This window comes from Coturnix japonica, chromosome 4, assembly GCF_001577835.2.
Source record: "Coturnix japonica isolate 7356 chromosome 4, Coturnix japonica 2.1, whole genome shotgun sequence".
Lineage (NCBI taxonomy): Eukaryota > Metazoa > Chordata > Aves > Galliformes > Phasianidae > Coturnix > Coturnix japonica.
Window position 1 is genome coordinate 27127191 of NC_029519.1, and position 19374 is coordinate 27146564.

Below are 19374 nucleotides of genomic sequence, written 5' to 3' on the forward strand. Positions count from 1 at the left end.
TGGGCAGCCTACAAAACTCATTTCAATATTCTAGATGAAATCCAATGAGTGCAGAGTAATGGGAGGATCATGACTTGCTCTGCTGGCTGTGTTCTTGTTACTGCTGTTGGTCTTCTCTGCTGTGGGCACACTGCTTGCTCATGTTCAGTTTGCTTTCTGCTGAGACCTCAAAATCTCTTTGAACAAAGTTGTTGTAATAGTATTTCAAAAAGGAAAATGAAAGTCTATAGAAACCTGTAATCTAGAGATTGCTTCCCCCAAGATGTCTTCCTTATCCTTCTGTCCGTCTTCTCACTGTAATCTCATCCGCTGCTTTAATCACTGTAAGCCATACTGTTCCTTCATATCAGACCGTCTCCTCTCTCTCAAGCACATTTTTCAAAAACTGATACTCAGACAAGATTTGCAAGTATATGGAAGTGCACAGTACCTCAGAGCAGCAGATACTGCTCCGCTGTTGTCAGTACTGGCTGTAAACTGTACACATACGTAGAAGGGTGTGAAAGAAGCCTCACCACTGAGTATTCTCACTGAAGAGTGTCTTCCAAGGGGTTGATTTTTAGAACTCTTAATCACTGCTGTAACCAAATACTTAAGACTTGAATATTTATTATATACATAAGGCATTAAATACTTATGGTTTATTTATGGCTTGGGTTAGGATGTTATTTTTGAATAAGCCATATAAAGTACCTTCAATCCTGTCCATTCAGACACTCATGAGGCAGACTCCAAAATCATGAAATTGGCTTAAAAGCCATGTGCTTAAAAAATCCACTTGGAAGCGGGGGGAGTGGAAATTCACTGCCTTCATGCATTTTTGCTTAATTTATGTTCTCAAACTTTTTCTTGCAGTCACTAAGTCTAAAAGTTTCAAATTAAAAAGCTGAAAATCTACTGCAGTTTTGGGTGTTTTGTTTTTTTTTTTTTTCTGCTCCCTTCTATTTTCAATAGAATGCTTGCACTTTGCAAGAATTGTAATATAATAGCAAGTATTGGCTACACTATGTACTAAGACGGGCACGCACATCTATGTAGCTGAAAATTCCAAAACATAATGAAATATTGGTTGTAATTAACAAGAGAGTGGATTGCTAAGGTTCTGTGGCATGCCTTCAGATGTTTGAGTGCACATTCTTTCCATACACTCAGCTCTGATGAAGTTCATGAGTCCTTCATGCAGTGAGACTGTGGGAGGAGAACATATGAGCAGAGAAACCTACTGGTTTTCTGGAAAATGTGTTGGGTTTTTTCTAATCTTCTGGGAGAAAGGGCAGTTTTCATACTATACTTGTTACATTTCATGTGTCCCTAGGAGATTTTCCTCTATCAGTTCCAAGAACAATTGCAAGGAAACATTTGTGTTGTGACTTTATGAATTTTTAGAGAAAGCAAATCTACAACTTTTTAAATATGTTTAAACCATTTTATTTTTATTCTTCAGCAGCTATACAAGTTGTGTATAGCCTGGCACTTTCTTTTTGCAGTAGTTGTTCTTTTTCTCCTAAGGGAATATGATTTTCTTAGCTCAGTAAGGCACTTTTAATTCTTACCTACTTCATATTTCTCAAAAGCAAATTATTCATGAGTTGGACTCCATGAGCCTTGTGGGTTCCTTCCACCTAGAGATACGTCATGATTTTACAAGTATTCTAGCTATTTTATTTTCAGGAAACATCCCATTCAGTTCTTGAGTATTGATTGTAATAGCTAATAATGTTCAAACACATGTCACCATGTGTAAACAATGACACCATTTAAAATAGATGCCCAAGTCTTCCCATGGAAAAAAATAAAGAAAACAGTAATGATAAGAAATATTTGCTCAGATTTCAAGTTTATATAAAGTACTACAGTGTCTCATCTGTAAACATTATCAGAGGAATACACCAACTGTGTAGTGCTTATTTCTAGAAGATAAATAGCACTGAAAGGTAAAACTTGAGTTGATAACTTCATTTAAAATGAATTCAATTAATATTTATTTGTTTAGATCAAAAGTATGTTAAGGACAAAGGAGCTGATAAGCCAGTCATGAAATAGATCAGAGTAGCACAGATGGCCTTGGGAAGGCAACGGGAATCATGTCTCACCACCCTTTCTCCTCCTTCTATGCTCCCCTCCTCTCTTGGAGTGGAAAGATCCTTGGCTTTCATCTGGGAAAGAACACAGTGGGCAAGAGATAGAAAAAGCAAGACTGCATTCCACAAATGGAACAAGACTTGTTTTACGTGAAATACAACTTTGCCACCATCTACATATGGTATTAGCATATACTATTTTATGGAATTGCAATAATACTGTGGTACTGACCTAAGTCCTGTCACTAATGGAGAGCAATGGCAAAATGAAATTACCACTTTAAAAACTGTGGAAAACTTTTGAATGAGAAGAGAATTTAAAAAAAATAGTATGAAAGGCAGTGGCTGGCCATTCTATGTGGACAAAATATCATTAAACAGATAGTATGCTAACTAACATAAATATAAGGCTAAGATTTGCAATTGTGAGTTAGTGTTTGTGGTCAGCTTGATACTATTCAGGAAATACTGATCACTCTTTCTATGATTCCTAAGCACTTTTTAGCTGTTTAAAATTAAACCCTTAAATGAACAAGTCATTTATAGAAATGTCCTTTAATGCTTAACATCTCAATGCAACAAAACATGTGTCCGTGGCTATTCTGAAACACTTCTTATAGTCTCTGTGATTACAAAGCTTTGCAGATCAAACTACAATAAATAGACATAACTTAATATGGGAGGCAGTGATGGTCCCTGTGTAAAACAATTATGGCACTCATTTCTTTTTACGGAGAACATCACTGAAAAGCATTCATTTTTTTATTATTTATTTTCCTTGACATGTGAGCAGTCAGACTCTATCAAAACAGGACCGAAACTGTGGCTGTTGCAGGTGACTACATGTCTGACAAATTGCAAGTGCTGTAGTCCTATCGCTCCCGGTGTGGCATTATTATTTTTGTTTTCTCAAACAACTTACAAAAATGGCTTAACTTCAGAAAAGATTTCCTAATGGAATCCATTCTGCCCAGAAGGTGTTCCTTTTAACAAATGGGAAACATCACTAAATTTAATTCAAAGTTTGAGCAATGGAAAGCAACATAGATGATGTCAGACATTACAAATATTATTTGTACTTGCTAGTTTACTTCAAGGGAAATTATGAGAATGACATCATAATGATGACTAATTTTTATTAGTGTTTTCTCTCAGAAACTCTAGACTTACAGTTATATATATATTTAAAAACAAAACAAACAAAAAACCCAGCTTTTAAAATACTGTACCTGTTATTCTTTTCTAACACTTTGAGATTTTCTTATTTGTAAAAGACATTAATGTTTTAAAATCCCATTGATGCTCCCAGCTCTTATTCGAGTCATTTGACACATAAAATTTATATATATAAATATGTTTTTTTTGTCCAGAAGAAAAGAATTTGTGATATTTAATGCTCATAAAAGATAGGAAATGACCACATCTTTGTCTAAATTAATTGCTGCTTAGGTTGGCCCATGAACCTATAAACTCTGCTGACACAGTTGCAGCCAAATTTTTCAACAACAATCTCTTAGTATGGAAATGAATTACCCTGATGAAGGGGTGATGACCAGCCTAGGAATAGTGATCTGTTTCTTCAGTAAGCAAAGGCAAATCACAGCATGCCAGAGCTTCAGAGACACACAAAATCCACAAAACCAGTATGAGTCTATTTTCCAGCAAGAATGCAGAAATCCAAGGACTGAGGATAACTTAGCAACAAATACTTTATCAGCTCCAGCTCCAAAGGGCTGCTTAGGTATTTTACATGATCTTCAAAGCTGGAGGTAGCAGTAGTCAGGGAGACCCAATAGAACATTATCTGCCACAGCAATGTAAGGAACATCATTTTCCAAGCCCAAACGAAGGGTATCCCCCACAGAAGTACTATGAGAGTCATCAATGGACATCAGTACATAATGATTCAAGTCAGTTGGGACTCCATAAATAAAATCTAGTGAGCAGCACAGTAGCACAAAGGTTGTCTCCTGTGAAGAATTCCCCTCCCTGATTTTATGAACTTCCCACCATCTGGACTGCATTCTTGAGTTCTTTACAAAGGACAAGATTAGGCCATAATACCAGGTAGAGACAAATCTTGTTGACAGTATCTGTCTTCATTCCATGACCTTATTAGTATGTCGAACTTGAGTGTCCCATTCAGCTATGTGTTTATATCTGACCTCTGAGGAAATGGATTTATCAAAACGCTTATGACCGAGCATGTTAATAGGGGTTGCATATACTGGAACCTTTGTGTATCTGAGAAAACTTGTTTTCATGGGAAATAACATTTCTGATGTCTAAGGTTGAGATGACTGTGATGGCTGAGATCAAACATAAGTGGTACAGCAGCTGTTGTAATTTAAGATATGGTTCTCTCTCAGTCTTCTCTTTTGCCTTAATTTGGTTGAGTTACTGTGTAGCTGGTGCAACTTCATTTCAGAGCAAAGTGAGTAAAGCTCTGCGAATAACTAAAGGGTGGTTCCTTTGCACAGCGCTACAGATTTCTGCCCCTAGAGAACCCAGCAACAACTTTGGTAAATGATATGCCTTTGAGCTCAAAGACATCCTGAAACAAGCGATAGTGTCGGTGGCAAAATTCATCACAAAACTGAAAGTCAGTCAGTTCTGAGATGGAATTGCAGAGCTCTTCTACAGAGTTACCACTGTGTAAGGAATGCATGCAACAAAGAATGCTGCCCTAATGAACTCCATTGGTAAATGATTCGCAGGATAAAAATGATTATCCATATTAGATAACAAACAGCAAGTTATTACATCACACATATCAAATCAATTAATATAGATATGTTTTTTAAACCTTATGTATATATATATGACTTATATTAGAGCGTTCTATTTTATCAAGGATTGAAAAGGATTAGACTTTAATTTGTCACTCCAGTATACTATACCTTTAAATTGTTGATGTATAAGTTGTATAAATAGAAACACTATAAATCTCTTAAAAAATGTACAATAATTTTTTTCTGTATGACCTTTAAGTAACAGCAGTCTGTTGCATAACTCTGCAGGGGAAGTCACATGGTGGAAACCTCATATTTCCTTAAATTTATGGTTGTTTCTTGGTGGTCTAAAAGCTTTTTTTTTTTTTCCTTTTTTTTTTTTTTTTTTCTCATAAGTTCCTTTTCAAAGTTGTAATCTTAGTAAATTGTTTAATGTTTGGTCTAATGCGGGTCAATGTAAGTTCTTATTTAGATTTATAATAGGAAATATATAACGTCAGATACCAATGAAGCCTGGCTAATAAAGTCAGGGATACCAGTGTTATGTTTCATTATAATGATGTGAAGATAATGCCTTTAGCTGCATAACCACCACATTAGCTACAGACCATAAAGAGATCTTTATGAAATCACAGGGTCAGATTGATTAAGAGAAAAATCTCAGGTTTTTTTCCAATCAGAAACATTTCTTTATCATTAAAATCCCTCATCACCATTGTGTCAGATCTCATTTACTGACATCAAAAGTCAACGTAAACTCAAAAGAATCAGCTTCCACAGAGTATCTGGTTTTATCACTAGAGAAAAGTAATGCACGTGCCTAAATACTTGCTGAGTTAGGGCCTTATGAAACAAAATTTTATATTAAGGTAATTATCATTTCCATCACAGAGAGGAAATTTTCTTCTTTCCTACTCCAAAGGAGACCGAACAGCCTTATCAGCCTCAACAGAAAAAGTCTGCTTCAATTTTAAATATGAAGGTGAATATAAGTCCTGTGAACAAGAGGAAGAAATTATTAGTGGTTTTCCACCTCCACCAAAATCCTCAGGAAAACAGGAATTTACAGCGCTTGGCAGAATAAAAATTAAACCCCACTCAGAAATGTAAATATTTAAAATACATAGTACAACCATAATTTAATGGGTTGTTTAAAAACACCAGCACATGTATGAAATGCATATCTTTCAAACCTTTTTCTCCCCAACACTGGAAATGAATGTCCTAGGCATAAGAATGTTAACGTATTCTATTCTGCAATAAAATAAGTACTTTTAAGTAGTTCAAACACAGTTTACTTCAGTCTTACAATGTGCAAATCAAGCATGTTTTTATCTGCTCATGTTCCCCTTCTGGGATTACAAGAAAGACTCTTACTGTACAAGAATTTAGAAAGTTAGGTACAAGCAGCTCTGTGCTCACCTAAATGCTGGATGCAAGTGAATGTTTCTATATGTATGTACTGAGTGTGTGTATAAGCGTAAACAACTTGGAAGGTTCAAGTCTTACACAGGCATAAGTTCTGACCTGAGAGGCAGACACACGCAGGTTCCACAGTAGATGCAAATGAAAGTGATGCTTTGTGTACAGCCTAGTTGAAGTAATATAACACAATTCTATAATGAAGCTTCAGCTTCAGAGGTACTAATGACACATTTCCAAAGAACAAGAAATGGATTTACAACTGAGGCTTGTATTCACAGCTAGCCAGCACTGAACTCAGCCCCACTCATCTGCTTCAACTTGCAGCTGTTAGACTCTGCAGTGGTCTGCTGTTCATGCCTCTAGTCTACCTGCTTCTTCAGGTAGTCTGTGCCAACCTGACCGTAACCCATCAGTAAAAGATATGCAGTGGTATTTCATTACTATATTGGCACCATTTTATTTTATAAACTGTGATCGTTCTGTTCAAAGATCTTGGCTGCTGCACAGGGTCAGTACATATTAAGAACTGACAGAAAATAAAAGATTCAAACTGGCCAATTCAATTTTCCTTCCTGATAAGCACTGCAACAATTAATACATCTTAGATTAATGTCTACAGCAGTGCTCATCAGTGATAAGAATAATCCTGTTCAGGTATGTCCAAACTCTGATGAAAAATAAATGAAGACCCAAGATACAATAACAGACATTTTGCTGTCATCGTATGAGCATGGCTCAGTTAAGGAACAGGTAATATTTATAATATGTGCCTTTGAGTCTGGAACAGGGTTAATCCAGGATCTTGACAGACATGAATATAATGAAAACCTTTTATCTTCTCAATAATGTTCTTTAAAAAGGGTGTTTAGAGGCTGGACTTAGAGAAAGGATGATATTGCTACAGGCTAGTCTAGAGAAGTCGAATGTGCACCAAAATGAGAGCCTGGAACGTTTTCCTGTCCATGCACAACATTCATTAGCCACACAAATAACTGAAAAATCAGCATTGCTGGGGCTTTCACAAGTAGATGAGGGTGTCAAGGGAGAGGCAAAAATCCATCCCACAGGCAGCGAGTCTCAGGAACCTCAGAATGCTGGCAGTGGCTTCCTTAGAAACCAGAGTGCTTTCCTATGCCAAGAACAGACACTAAAATCTCAGACAGTTAATGCAAGAACAGGATAGAGAGGAGTGAGAATATTCTGAGATTTTGAAAACATACTCTCACCAAGTGTGAACTGAAAGGTTCTCAGGATGGGCCAAATGAAATATTCCATTTCAGTGTTGACATTCTTTTAACTAAAACTAATTTCTACACTGAAAACAACCCAACAAAATTATCTAAATTCCCAGTTTTACAAATATCAGAACTGGATGTTTCAACAATTTCAAAACTATTTTATTTTTTTCTCCTATCATATAATGTGTCACAAGTAAATCTCCCTTTCTATCAGGGAACACCATGGCTTAGACAAACCATCATTTTCAAACACAGCCCTTGCTCAGTAGGCTCCTGGGCACTTATAATGAAAACATTTTCCGTGATAATTTACTGGTTGTCTTAGGACAACTGAATTCTGAAATTCTATGTCTGCATCAGCTATTGACGCACACAGACATATTCCTCTAATTATTCCATATGCATGCAATGCCTCACCCTATTTCATTTTTATAACTGTGCATGCTTATACGCATTCCTTTTCTGCAATGTCCAAAACTATCTTCGCATTCTCAACAAGAAACATATTTCTCATTCACACATCTTGGGCCAAACCCAGATGGTATTAGTTTCCTACAAGGGTATTTCCTGTATGTCTGAATTGTCAACACGGCTGTGGATTGCCATCATTCTCCTCTCATGTACAGATTTTAGTCATGAAGAGCAAACCGTATATCCTCCACCACCCTGGTTTTTCCATTTGGCACATTTCACAAAAATATTCATGTCTAGCTTCAAATTATTAATATTTTTTCTTTCACAACGTTAGTTGAGAGGTACAGACAAGATCTATATGAGCGATTCACAAAATTACTTGATTATTTTAGCTTCCTCTGGTGTTCACAAAATGTTAGTGAAAAATCTGGATGGCTCTGGATTTATTTACTCCTTCTTTTCATGTAGCTGGTAAATTACACATATTTCTAAGACATTGAAAGAATTCAAATTATTTGATTACTTGTGTCAGTATATGAAACCCAAGTTGTTGCTCTAACAGCAACAATTCAGGTAAGTTGCATGACAGATGCCTTTCTGCGCTCTGCCTGGCTGCACGGCTCCTGAGGCACTGCTAGGCCAGAGGGTTTGGCAAAATACCAGTGAGAAATATGCTCAGACAGTACCAAAGAAATCACTTTCTTCCTCGCAGCTCCCATTCAGTGCTTTTTCAGAAATACAAAGGTGCTTTCACTTAAGTAACTTTTTGACCCAGGTATAAAACATGATGTACATGCACAGTTTGTTTGAAAAACGATGCAATGATAGCATTTTTTTGTTTGGCTTGCTTTTCCTGTCTGGCTTTCTACTGGGGCTCCAACAAGTGAAGTCCTTCAGTGTCAAACAGTTTGATTTCAGGCAACAGATACTCTTAAAATGTATTTGCGCTTAAAACTCAGTAGCAGATGCTGGACTTCTGAATTTCTTCTCTGTTTGCATTTGTGCCAGTAATGTAAGATTGTTCACTGTGTGAAACAGTGGAGTGAACAAAGAACAGAGGTATAAACAGTTTCAGAAGTAAATAGTCATAACGTAGTTCTCTAGTCTTCAGACATACAGTAGATCTGTTGTATGTCTGATTGCATAGTGTTGAAGAATACTTACAGAGCTTCTAAGAACACAAATTCTGATTTTTCACATTATGTTTAGCGTATTCATCTTCTCAGAAAACCAGCAACATATGCAACCAGTATTTGCTTTGAAGATACGACACATCACTACAAAAACTATGCTGAATGCTGATGATAAATATAGGCTGAAAACTGCTTCTTCACGCATCCAGATTCCAGCAGTCTAAAAGTTCTTCAGATGTTAGAGAACAGCATTTGGTTAATCTATAGAATTTGCATTATTATTTTCTGCCAGCTAAGGTGATGTGTTCCCATTTTTCATACCAACAGAACCTCACACTACTGCTGGCTCTGCCATAAGAGAACCCCAGGCAAAAGGACAAGTGAACAATGATAAGCAAAAATTACATTTAATCTTTCAAATGCTTTTGTCTCTGGCCCATGCTTTTAAAGGACCTAAATTTTTCAAATTCTGTCACATTTCCCTACTAAACACCCTTCACATCATTTTATTTTTCAGTTTCTAAAAATAACAAGGTAAAGGCATTTTAAAATGTCTTGCAGAAAATACGTGGCTTGCTCCAAAAGTAATGCTTCCTATTTATTTCTGTGGAAACTACAACAGATACAAGGAGCACAGTGACACTGTTTGACACAGCAAATCTGCAGTGATAAAATGCTGTTTTCCAGCATAACCACTACCATGAGCTATGCATTTTTGCCTCCAATGAACTAGAGCCTGCATGCTGCACTTTAAACATCTGAATCAGTGGAGGTGACCCACTGTCACTGTCTCCACTGCTGAACTGAACCACCCACTGTCTCACTGTGCTCACGTCCACTGTTTGGCCTCCAGAAATGGTCAGCAAGTGTCAGTAATGTCAGTGGGTGCCATTTTATCCACATGGAGGAATTCAGTGACACACCTTTGCTATGGTTCCACTTCTAATGTGAGACACCATGTTGTCAGAGTGTCCCTCTGCTGCCATCTGTCACACAGCAACAACATGGAATGGAATACTGGCAAGACGGGTCAACCTCCGCTGCCATACCACCAACAGCCATCTCTGACATTGAGGCCAATGGGAGGCATTACTTTTGGAGCAGCCCTCATACTTGAATGCAGACACAAATACAGCAGTTATTTTTCAGAGACGCTGCCATTTCATGATCAAACACGTGTATTATTTCCTTTAATGCACTGAGTATTACATGGGAATAGTTAACTAATATCACTGACACTAAGCAGTTCATTTAAAGCAAATCATATTTTAAGCATGATCTTTAATTAAATGATCTTAATAATAATTCATTTTAGTAAGCTACACCAGATGTATCAATTTATTTTCAGTACTCTCACTGTGGCTGCATAGGAAACAATGTTGGTGGAAGATTCAGAGTTTTCCTTTGATTTCAGAAGTCACTACTCTTGAAACATTGGTGCGAAGGCTCAACCTCTACTGCCAAAACACCAAGAAAACAAAAATGGGAGGATGAATTTTGGAGCAGCTCCTGTATTTCTTAATTTTTATTATGTAAAATCAGAATCTAAAGGTAGAAATCTGCTAAAGAGATGAGCTTCAGTCAAAAACACCTTTATATTTTGCAGTGTAGATTATTGTGAGCTTGATAAGCTACAGAAATCACTCTTCTCTCAAAACTACTCATAAGGATGAGTTGTTAAATTGAGGTTATGTTACAAATATAAAATATTACTATAGTAATGCTTTGTGGAAAAAAACACAATGGTGTGGATGGAAAGAAATGCTTCTAGTCCTATATTTCACTCTAGCAAACGTGCATTCCTTAAGATGTGTTTTTTTCCCCTGCTTTTCTCTTCTTTCCTTTGGCAAGATGCAGACTTTGTATTCAGCAACTCACCTCTGTCTATCTCTGAGCAAGTTTTAATACCTGTTAGCATGCATGCAACAGCAAAGATATTTTCGGCTTTTCTGTACAGAATCATAGAATCAACAAGGCTGGAAAAGATCTCTAAGATGACCCAGTACAACTCTAAATATGGGTGCGGTTTGATGCCTTCTACTGCTGACCTACAGTATTTAAATAAGTATCTCATGTGAGTGCATTCTCCTAGCAATTTGAAAAAGTAAGCACAGTTGACGACTAAGAGCCAAAGGAGAAAAGCAGAACTGTTTGCAACAGAGTGATGCCATCAGGGCATCTTTCCATTTGCGTCTCTCTTTTTTGCAACTGGTTATTTTTAATGCCTACAATTAGACAGATCAACATTTCTGGTTTTAATTTAATGCAGAGGGTATGATAATTACTGTTATTCTGTTCTGAATTATATCCCTAAATTTCCATATAAAGTGGTCTCGGTAAAACAGCATGAATTTGTTTTCAATTATCAGAGTATAGAATTTGTTGTAGGTTGGTTCATTTTACATAAGCACTGTCAAATTTGCTATGTGTCACCATACATCCTTTTTCTCTCTCTCAGCACAAGAAGTCTTGCAACTTATGTTGAAGTGCTGCAGGCTTTTTTGTGTATACTCTCTAGGCTTACTTTAGCAGCCCAGGGTGTTCTTTATACCACACAATCATTTTTTTCATGGCACATATCTATCTTCTTTAGCAGTGATAAAAGCAGCATTGATCTGTTGAAATGTTGTGCCATCTAAAAGCATCTTTTCTATTGAATTATAGTTTTTATGTTTTTTTTTTTTTTTTTTGACAGTTCTCTGTCATTATATCCTGTGTTTTAACAAAAAAGAAAGCTCTTGTGAAACATCCTCCTGAAACATAAAGATATCTTGTAGATGCATAGTCAGGAGAACATGAGAAAACTCAAGCAGATGTCTGAGACTACAATGGTCAAATAAGAGTGCTGGTAAAACAGTAAATCCCCAAGATTAATTTGTGTTCCTCATGTCCAGGAAAACATAAAGTTTGATGGTATTAAAATAGGGCCTTTACTAACAGCAGTGACATGAAAGGTGGGTAAAGCTTAGAAGTAACAGAAAGGAGAAAAAATACAAAGGTAATCAAGTCTATTCTCCCCGCTAGTGACAGATTTTCATGGTCAGTAAATTTCTTAACACTTACTGCACTCTTGTCCACTTGAAGGGAACTGTATCACTTTCCTAGAAGGCTGGTTCTGTAAAAGAATAGGCCTCAACTAATGAAGCTAAAAAGCTGACAGAAGACAGAGGAAGAAAAGAGAAGAAAAGTACAGGACATGAGATTTGCAAAATAAATAAAAAACAGCCAGAAGATGAAGGAATGCCAGGGAAATCAGAAGAAGTATTCTTTTTACCTTCCCTTAGTGGCCTCCACTGGTGAACCACTCACTGAACTGCTGGTGGAATGTAAAGCTTCCTTGAAAATAAATCCAGCTGGGGACATAGGTGGAATCACCACCTGTGTTCCCAGAGGATGAATGCTGCTTACAGCTCAAGAGACCTCTGTGGTGCAGGAAAGTGTGTAATTCACACCTTCTTGAGCCAGCTTTACTGAATGCAATAATCATCTGGTCTTTATTTGAATCTCCCTCTTCCGGGACTGATTTCCACTGTCTTCTGTTATTCCAATTCTCCTAAAGTAGTAGAGTACATAAAGTTTCCCAGTCCAGATGCAGACCTCACATGGGCGCATGGCCACCTCCTTGCAAGCACACTCACAGTCATATGTCACTCTGCCCAAAACCTCTCAGTTATTGGCTGACTGTTGGCAGCCTCAAAGCTTTTAGCTGTTTCTAACCAACAATTGAGAGAGCTGTCAAAGCAGGATTCCTGTCTTACTAGAAGACTGTGAAGGAGGCAAGCTGTGGGTTTGTGCATGGAATAGTTTCGTATACATTCTTTACAAGGACAGGAAGAAAGAATGGTGTTATCAGGGGATGGGGATTTTCATCTGGATTAAATTAAAGACTTGCCTAGCAGTTCAGCAAAATCTGGAGCTGAGGAATTAAGAAAATAAGCACAGAGGACTAGGACTAGAAGTGAAAGGCCCTGCATTTAGTGACTGGCTACTTCAAAGGACTGTGGAGGTAAGGAAAAGAAAAAATGAACAAGGCCATGCCAGAATTTTATTGCTGCTGCCACAGAATTAAGAAGAAAATTTGAAGTTCTAAGTTCCAGTGCTACTTTTACATCTTAAGCCATTTTTACTTACTTCTGTTCAAGTCCTGGCCACTCCAGAGTTCTTCTTTTTCTGAAAAACTATCCTGCATAATGTATACGTAGGCATAATTCCTGTCAATATGTACTTTTCCACGCTTGCAGAACAGCCTCACTCAAAATCCATGCAGAACTGTTCTCATATATTATTATCTTACTTCCTTCAAATAGGTCTTACACTCAGACCCACTGAGCACTAAAGAAGTGGGACTTGATTATTTTATTGGAGAGTTCAGTTTTCCTTTGGAAAATAATAAAGAGCATTTTAATATCACCACAGACAAATGAAGTGTTTTTAGGAAAGGTGCACTTGGCCATCAGTGTTTTTCAACCAAATCCTGCCCTGAGCATATCTGAACAAAAACCAGATCTAACGTCAGTAGGGTTTGTGCTTAAGTAAGAGTATTGCCCTCTAGATACTTTTCCTGTTTAAACGTAAATGTAAATTTTTGTTTAATTAAGTTTTAAATATATATATGTATAAATATATATGTGTGTGTATATATATATGTTTATATATAAAAGTTTATGTGTATACATATATTTTGATAAATGCAAAGCCCATTATAAATGAGTGGGGGGAAAAAAGCAACAAAACACGTTTGCAGCAAAACAGGAAAAAGGAAATGCTTTGGAGATAGGGTCCAGAATATATACTATACTCAACCATTACATCAGTGTGGTTTTTTTCCCATTTTTCCCTAAGGTAAATGTCTTATGTTACAAATTCTTCCCTTGCCAGAGGCCTCAGGCCTCACAGATGTTCAGATAGCAAAACACTCAAGTTTTTCACAGTCAAGAGGTCTATGGGAGCTCCATTTCTACACCATACCTACAGCCCAATCGGTTTCTGCTCTTCTTCTTGTCCTCTTTCACCTGTCAGAGGGAACTCCTGCTTCTTAGAACAGTTGATACAGCTGTGGAAAACAAGGAAGGTGTGCCCTTGCAGCAGACAGCAGACCTTTTCCTGGTTTCTACTTCTGCTGTAGTCAAATTTCCATCCTGTGTTGGAGCCAAATTTCCAAAACATGTCATTTAAGCAAATGTTTGCTTCTGAGAAAAATACTTAACATTGATCTTCTGCCCTACAGTAAGATCCAGTCAAGGAAGGTTCAAATAAGCAGAGATTCCTTCAGGATCTCCTAATTAGAAACTTCTATTTGAAGAGCTCATACTGTCTGTTTCAGTGACTTCTTCCCAAGGCCCTTAATAAATAAAACTGCTTAATATCAAACATACGGTAATGCATATTACTGATGGTATTTTTTTACATAGGATATAAACTAAGGTAAAAGCAGTCAAGTTACCATCTATTTGTTTTAAAATAATAAATGACAACAAATGATATAAAGACAATACAGTTGATATTTTACATCACAAATGATAGTGATCGTAACTATAATATATACATTTTAAGCACTTTTTAAAAAGGCACTACAAATCTTTTTTTTTAAGTTGCTACTCATAGCTAAAGTAAAAGTGGGCTTGTCCAAATGAAAAAGCTCTTAAGAATAAATACCACAAATATTGTGAGTGACTGCTGAAAAAAAATTCAAAGGAAAACTCTGATTCTTCTACCAGTGTTATTTCCTGTGCAGCCACAGAGTACTGAAAGTAAATTGATACGTCTGGTGTTGCTTACTAAAATGAATTATTATTAAGATCATTTAATTAAACATCATACTTGATGCTTTAAATGAACTGCTTAGTGTCATTGATATTAATTTAGTATTCCCATGTAATACTCAATGCACTAAAGGAAATAATACATGTGGTTGTATCATGAAATGGCAGCATCTCTGAAAAATAACTGCTATATTTGTGTCTGCATTCAAGTATGGGGGCTGCTCCAAAAGTAATGCCTCCCATTTTGTTATGTTGGCCTCAGTGTCAGAGATGGATGTTGGTGGTATGGCAGCAGAGGTTGAACCTTCCTGCCAATATTCCATTCCATGTTGTTGCTGTGTGACAGATGGCAGCAGAGGGACACTCTGACAACATGGTGTCTGACATTAGAAGTAGGTCCATAGCAAAGGTGTGTCACTGAATTCCTCCATGTGGATAAAATGGCACCCACTGACATTACTGACACTTGCTGACCATTTCTGGAGGCCAAACAGTGGATGTGAGCACAGTGAGACGGTGGGTGGTTCAGTTCAGCAGTGGAGACAGTGACAGTGGGTCACCTCCACTGATTCAGATGTTTACAAGTGCAGCATGCAGGCTCTAGTTCATTGGAGGCAAAAATGCATAGCTCATGGTAGTGGTTATGCTGGAAAACAGAATTTTGTCACTGCAGATTTGCTGTGTCCTTGTATCTGTTGTAGTTTCCACAGAAATAGGCAGCATTACTTTCAGAGTGACCTACGTATACTATGTAATGTATATAATGATAACATATAACCTTGTTACCTAATATCACTGCTTCCTAGTAAAATATTCTTTTAGAGCTAACATATTGTATCTAAGCAACCATTTGAAAATGAAAATAAACAATGTGAAATATATGCCATTAATCTTTACTCAGCTTTGTACTGATTTATGATAATATAATTCTGATAAAAATAATTGCACTCGTAAATTAGATCAAACTAGTTTTTGAAGGTAAGCTTTTTTTATTTCACATAACTCTTTTGTTGAAGCTTATAATCTGGCCTTAAGGAAAATCAGTGCTGAAAGAAATGTAGCATCCATGCAAAATGTGCAGTTACCACTAGTTGAAGAGTGTACAAGCTGAAGAGCTACATGGGCGAACATCGGAAGTGTGAGCTTCCGTGTTTACTTATGATGGAGACTGTTCATTGGCCCTAGTCCACAGTATGTTTAGATAATTAATCTTCAGTTCAGCCAGTCCTCATTCTTTGTCATGAAGAGATAGCTCAATGGAATAAGAAGGTTTGTCTCGTTCTTCTCACCTTCCTTACACAACTGGCAACTCTTAAAGATAATTCCCTTAAACTGTGTAGAGAAGAACAGTATAAGCTAATATGTCATACACAGCTTGATGACGCTGGCTTCATCTAAGGGGAAACTTGAAAAGAAAAAAATGTCAAGATGCCACAGGAAAGATATATAAATTTGATATGCAGTATCCAATCTTAAAAGAGCCACAGAACTAAGACTGTGTTTCAGGTTTCACAGGAGACATCAGAAGTTCACTGATGAAAAACAGAAGTGAGCATAACTCTGTGAGGGAAAATCTGAAATTTGGTAAATAATTACTCAGTTTGACAGTACCAAAATGAATACTGAGGGGATCTTGCTGCACATCTCTCGATCTTATCCAAAATGTAAGATGTCTAATTCTACAGAAATTGATAATACTTTCTAGCACAACAGAAATAATTTCAAAAGTTATGGAAATTGTGGCAGTGATGAAATTGGAAATGATAGGCATGGAAAATTGGAAATTGGAAATGATATTCCAATGATAAAGCTGAAAGTACACATGAACAACTGCTTTCCAAACCCCCAAAAGCTAAGTATGGAAGAACTCAGCTACATTTCTAACTGACTGTGTCATCTAATCGATGCTGCACTGATTTCAGTATCTTTCCAATGGTGTGATTAAATGCAAGAGTAGATTGACCTTTCAGAGTATGGTGTCATTGGGTTACTTGGAAAAACAGAAAGCAGCATGATTTTTCAGGAAGCAATAGATGCATTGCAGATACAAAGTAAGTAATACATTGCAGTATAGTAGAATAATGCAAAACTGCAATTAGTAGATACAATGGCCTGATCCTATGAATGCAACTTGCTGTATTTAGTACCTTAGAGGTCCTGAGTTTCATTTGTCAAGTTCTTACTTTGTGGGTACTTCATTAAAAGCTCTTAATTCAATTTTCACCTGTTTGCTCTTTCATCAACTTCACTTTCATGCTGAGACTGCTTCAATGAAATTGAGTGCTAAATAAAATCTTCAGCATAGTAACAGAATGATCTGCTCTAACTAATACTTCCAATAACTCACCTTGAGTGGTCGGCCTAGTGTGACTCATTGACATTCCTGGGCCCTTAAATGAGTTGCACTCAACACTCAGGAGATGAAATAGGACTGTCTTTGTCTGGGCATAACAGACAGATTCATCATTAGGAATCTTTACAATATGCCTTACCGATTTGCCTCTGTTTACTTTAGACTTCATCAGAGCAGTTTGGTCAAAACTCTTAGAAACTCATACAATAACACCTACAATCGGCTCAGACTCAGCTGCAGAATTATTTTTGGCTTGTAAAGGAGAAAGAGCTAGATTACCAGTCCCTTCGTTCACAGTGACAGCAAATGATAGGCTCTAACAGGACTATCAAATCTGACCTGTTGGATAACCCCCAAATCTAATTTTTTTCAAGCAAACAAATCAGCAAATTTTGTCTGCCTCTAAATTAGGAGGATTCGGATTTCATCGCACCAATCTTTCTGTGTGGAAATGACTTGACCTATTTACATCTCCATTTCTGAATCAGGTTTCTCTTTGTTTGTTGTGATTAAAAAAAAGGAAGGATGGCAATTGTATCAAATTAAAATAAGTTAAACTGTGCAGTTTCCCAATTAGGGCTTTTGTGAGACATCTTTCATTAGGAAGGCAGGCTCATCCATCACTCAGAACTGCGAATACATTTAAAAAGCTTCATTCTCTGTTCTAATTTAAAATTACTTATTGTGGATGTGGTAGAGTTGCAAAATGTTGTCTGCTTATGAGTACAGCCAGGGTGCTTGAATCTACAACAGAGCCACTGGTTTTGAAATGCTGACAGACCCCGAGTTAAATTCCAAAGCAACTATCAGCTTGTGAATAACCCTATCTCTGAACTGAATTTGAACTGCTAATTAAATACTCTGTTTATTTCTGCACACCAGCTTTTACTTCTCAGAACTACCTTCAAAGAAACAAATGAAGTTTTATTCTTAATTTATACAACTAAAATTTTAGTCATAGTAACGTTACATACCTTTTTTAGAAGCCAGAGGGGAAAACTGCCTTCTGTTTAAATACATAGTGTTTTTGCATTGTCACAGTACATTACACGGATTTGATGTTTAACATACAACTGTACTAATCTTCGTGGCAAACGTAATAACAAAAGAAAGTTGTTTGGGGATTTTTTTTCTATTTTTATTTTAAAAAATAACAAAAACCTTTCCATTGAAGGACCACATGTAAAAACTATGGTTTCTCTGTACAGAGACCAAGGCTGCTTATTACCTACAGTATACTAGCTATGATGAACAGACCACCATAGTTGTGACAACTGATGTTGCTGCCTCCAGGGTAAAACAAAGGTTTACATATTACACAAGCAATTTAACTGTTTTCTAAACATATTGCCAAGACAGTGGGAGCTGGCAGCAAGCACTGTGTTTTAGGTTTTGGATACTTGGATTAGAACCGACTGCTGATTATAGACCTTTTTATTTGTCCTCTACGAATTACAAGCAACCTAGTAACCCAGCAAAGAATCCTTCACAGCACTTAAACTTGTCTTCATGGCTTCCCAAAGATTACATACACAAATCACTCCACAAAAATGGCGCAAGAGACTTGTGCATAGATAACTACATGAGACAATTGTCTTGTTCTAACTTAAAGAGTTCCCCAAAGTGAAATGTTTTATAATCCTTTTTGTGCAGTAGTCAGGAAAGAAATAAAAGAGTTTGGGCAAAGATTATCCACAAGAAAGAAACTTTTTTTTGGGTTCCAGCTGCAACACAATAAAGAACATAATTAACTTCACAATTCTTTGTGTTTTTCATTTGACTGCAGGGAGGAGATGAAAGAGGACTGTTAAGCCTTGCATTCCATCCCAATTACAAGAAAAATGGAAAGCTGTATGTGTCTTATACCACCAACCAAGAACGGTGGGCTATTGGACCTCATGATCACATCCTTAGGGTGGTAGAATACACAGTATCCAGGTATCAGTAGAAGTCTAAAAATCACAAATTCTGTATTTACCAGCAACCTTCCTCATTTTAGTATACTCTGCTTCTGAAACGAACTACCAGATCTACAAAGCATATACTTGAGCGCTTGCAGAAAATTTATTGCTGATGTTTATTTCAAACAGTAGTTTTGGAACACCAGTTAGTATACTGATTTATTTGTTTTAAGTCTCTTTCTTTTTATTTGTTCTGTCATTTTTAAATTATATTTATTTCCTACTTGTGTATGGGAAGCAAAATAATTTTTTTGAGAATGCTGGAAAATTGCAAT

General features: G+C 36.8%; 2 protein-coding genes across 3 annotated transcripts in view; one reads left to right on the top strand and one right to left on the bottom strand.

The window, feature by feature from the left end:
- ANAPC10 (anaphase promoting complex subunit 10) overlaps positions 1–19374 on the bottom strand; it is a 216393-nt gene that overhangs the window by 100670 nt on the left and 96349 nt on the right. Inside the window, exon 6 of one of the 2 annotated variants that reach the window (XM_015861107.2) lies at positions 1997–2156. The exons of the other annotated variant lie outside the window; for it this stretch is intronic. Coding sequence (XP_015716593.1) covers positions 2153–2156 — 4 coding nt within the window. The 3' untranslated portion in view covers positions 1997–2152. Of the gene's footprint in view, positions 1–1996; positions 2157–19374 lie in introns of those variants that run through there. 2 annotated transcript variants of the gene reach the window in all.
- Positions 1–19374, top strand: part of HHIP (hedgehog interacting protein) — a 73576-nt gene that overhangs the window by 29875 nt on the left and 24327 nt on the right. Inside the window, exon 5 of the mRNA XM_015861102.2 lies at positions 18925–19076. Within this exon, the coding sequence (XP_015716588.1) occupies positions 18925–19076 (152 nt within the window). The remainder of the gene's footprint in view (positions 1–18924; positions 19077–19374) is intronic.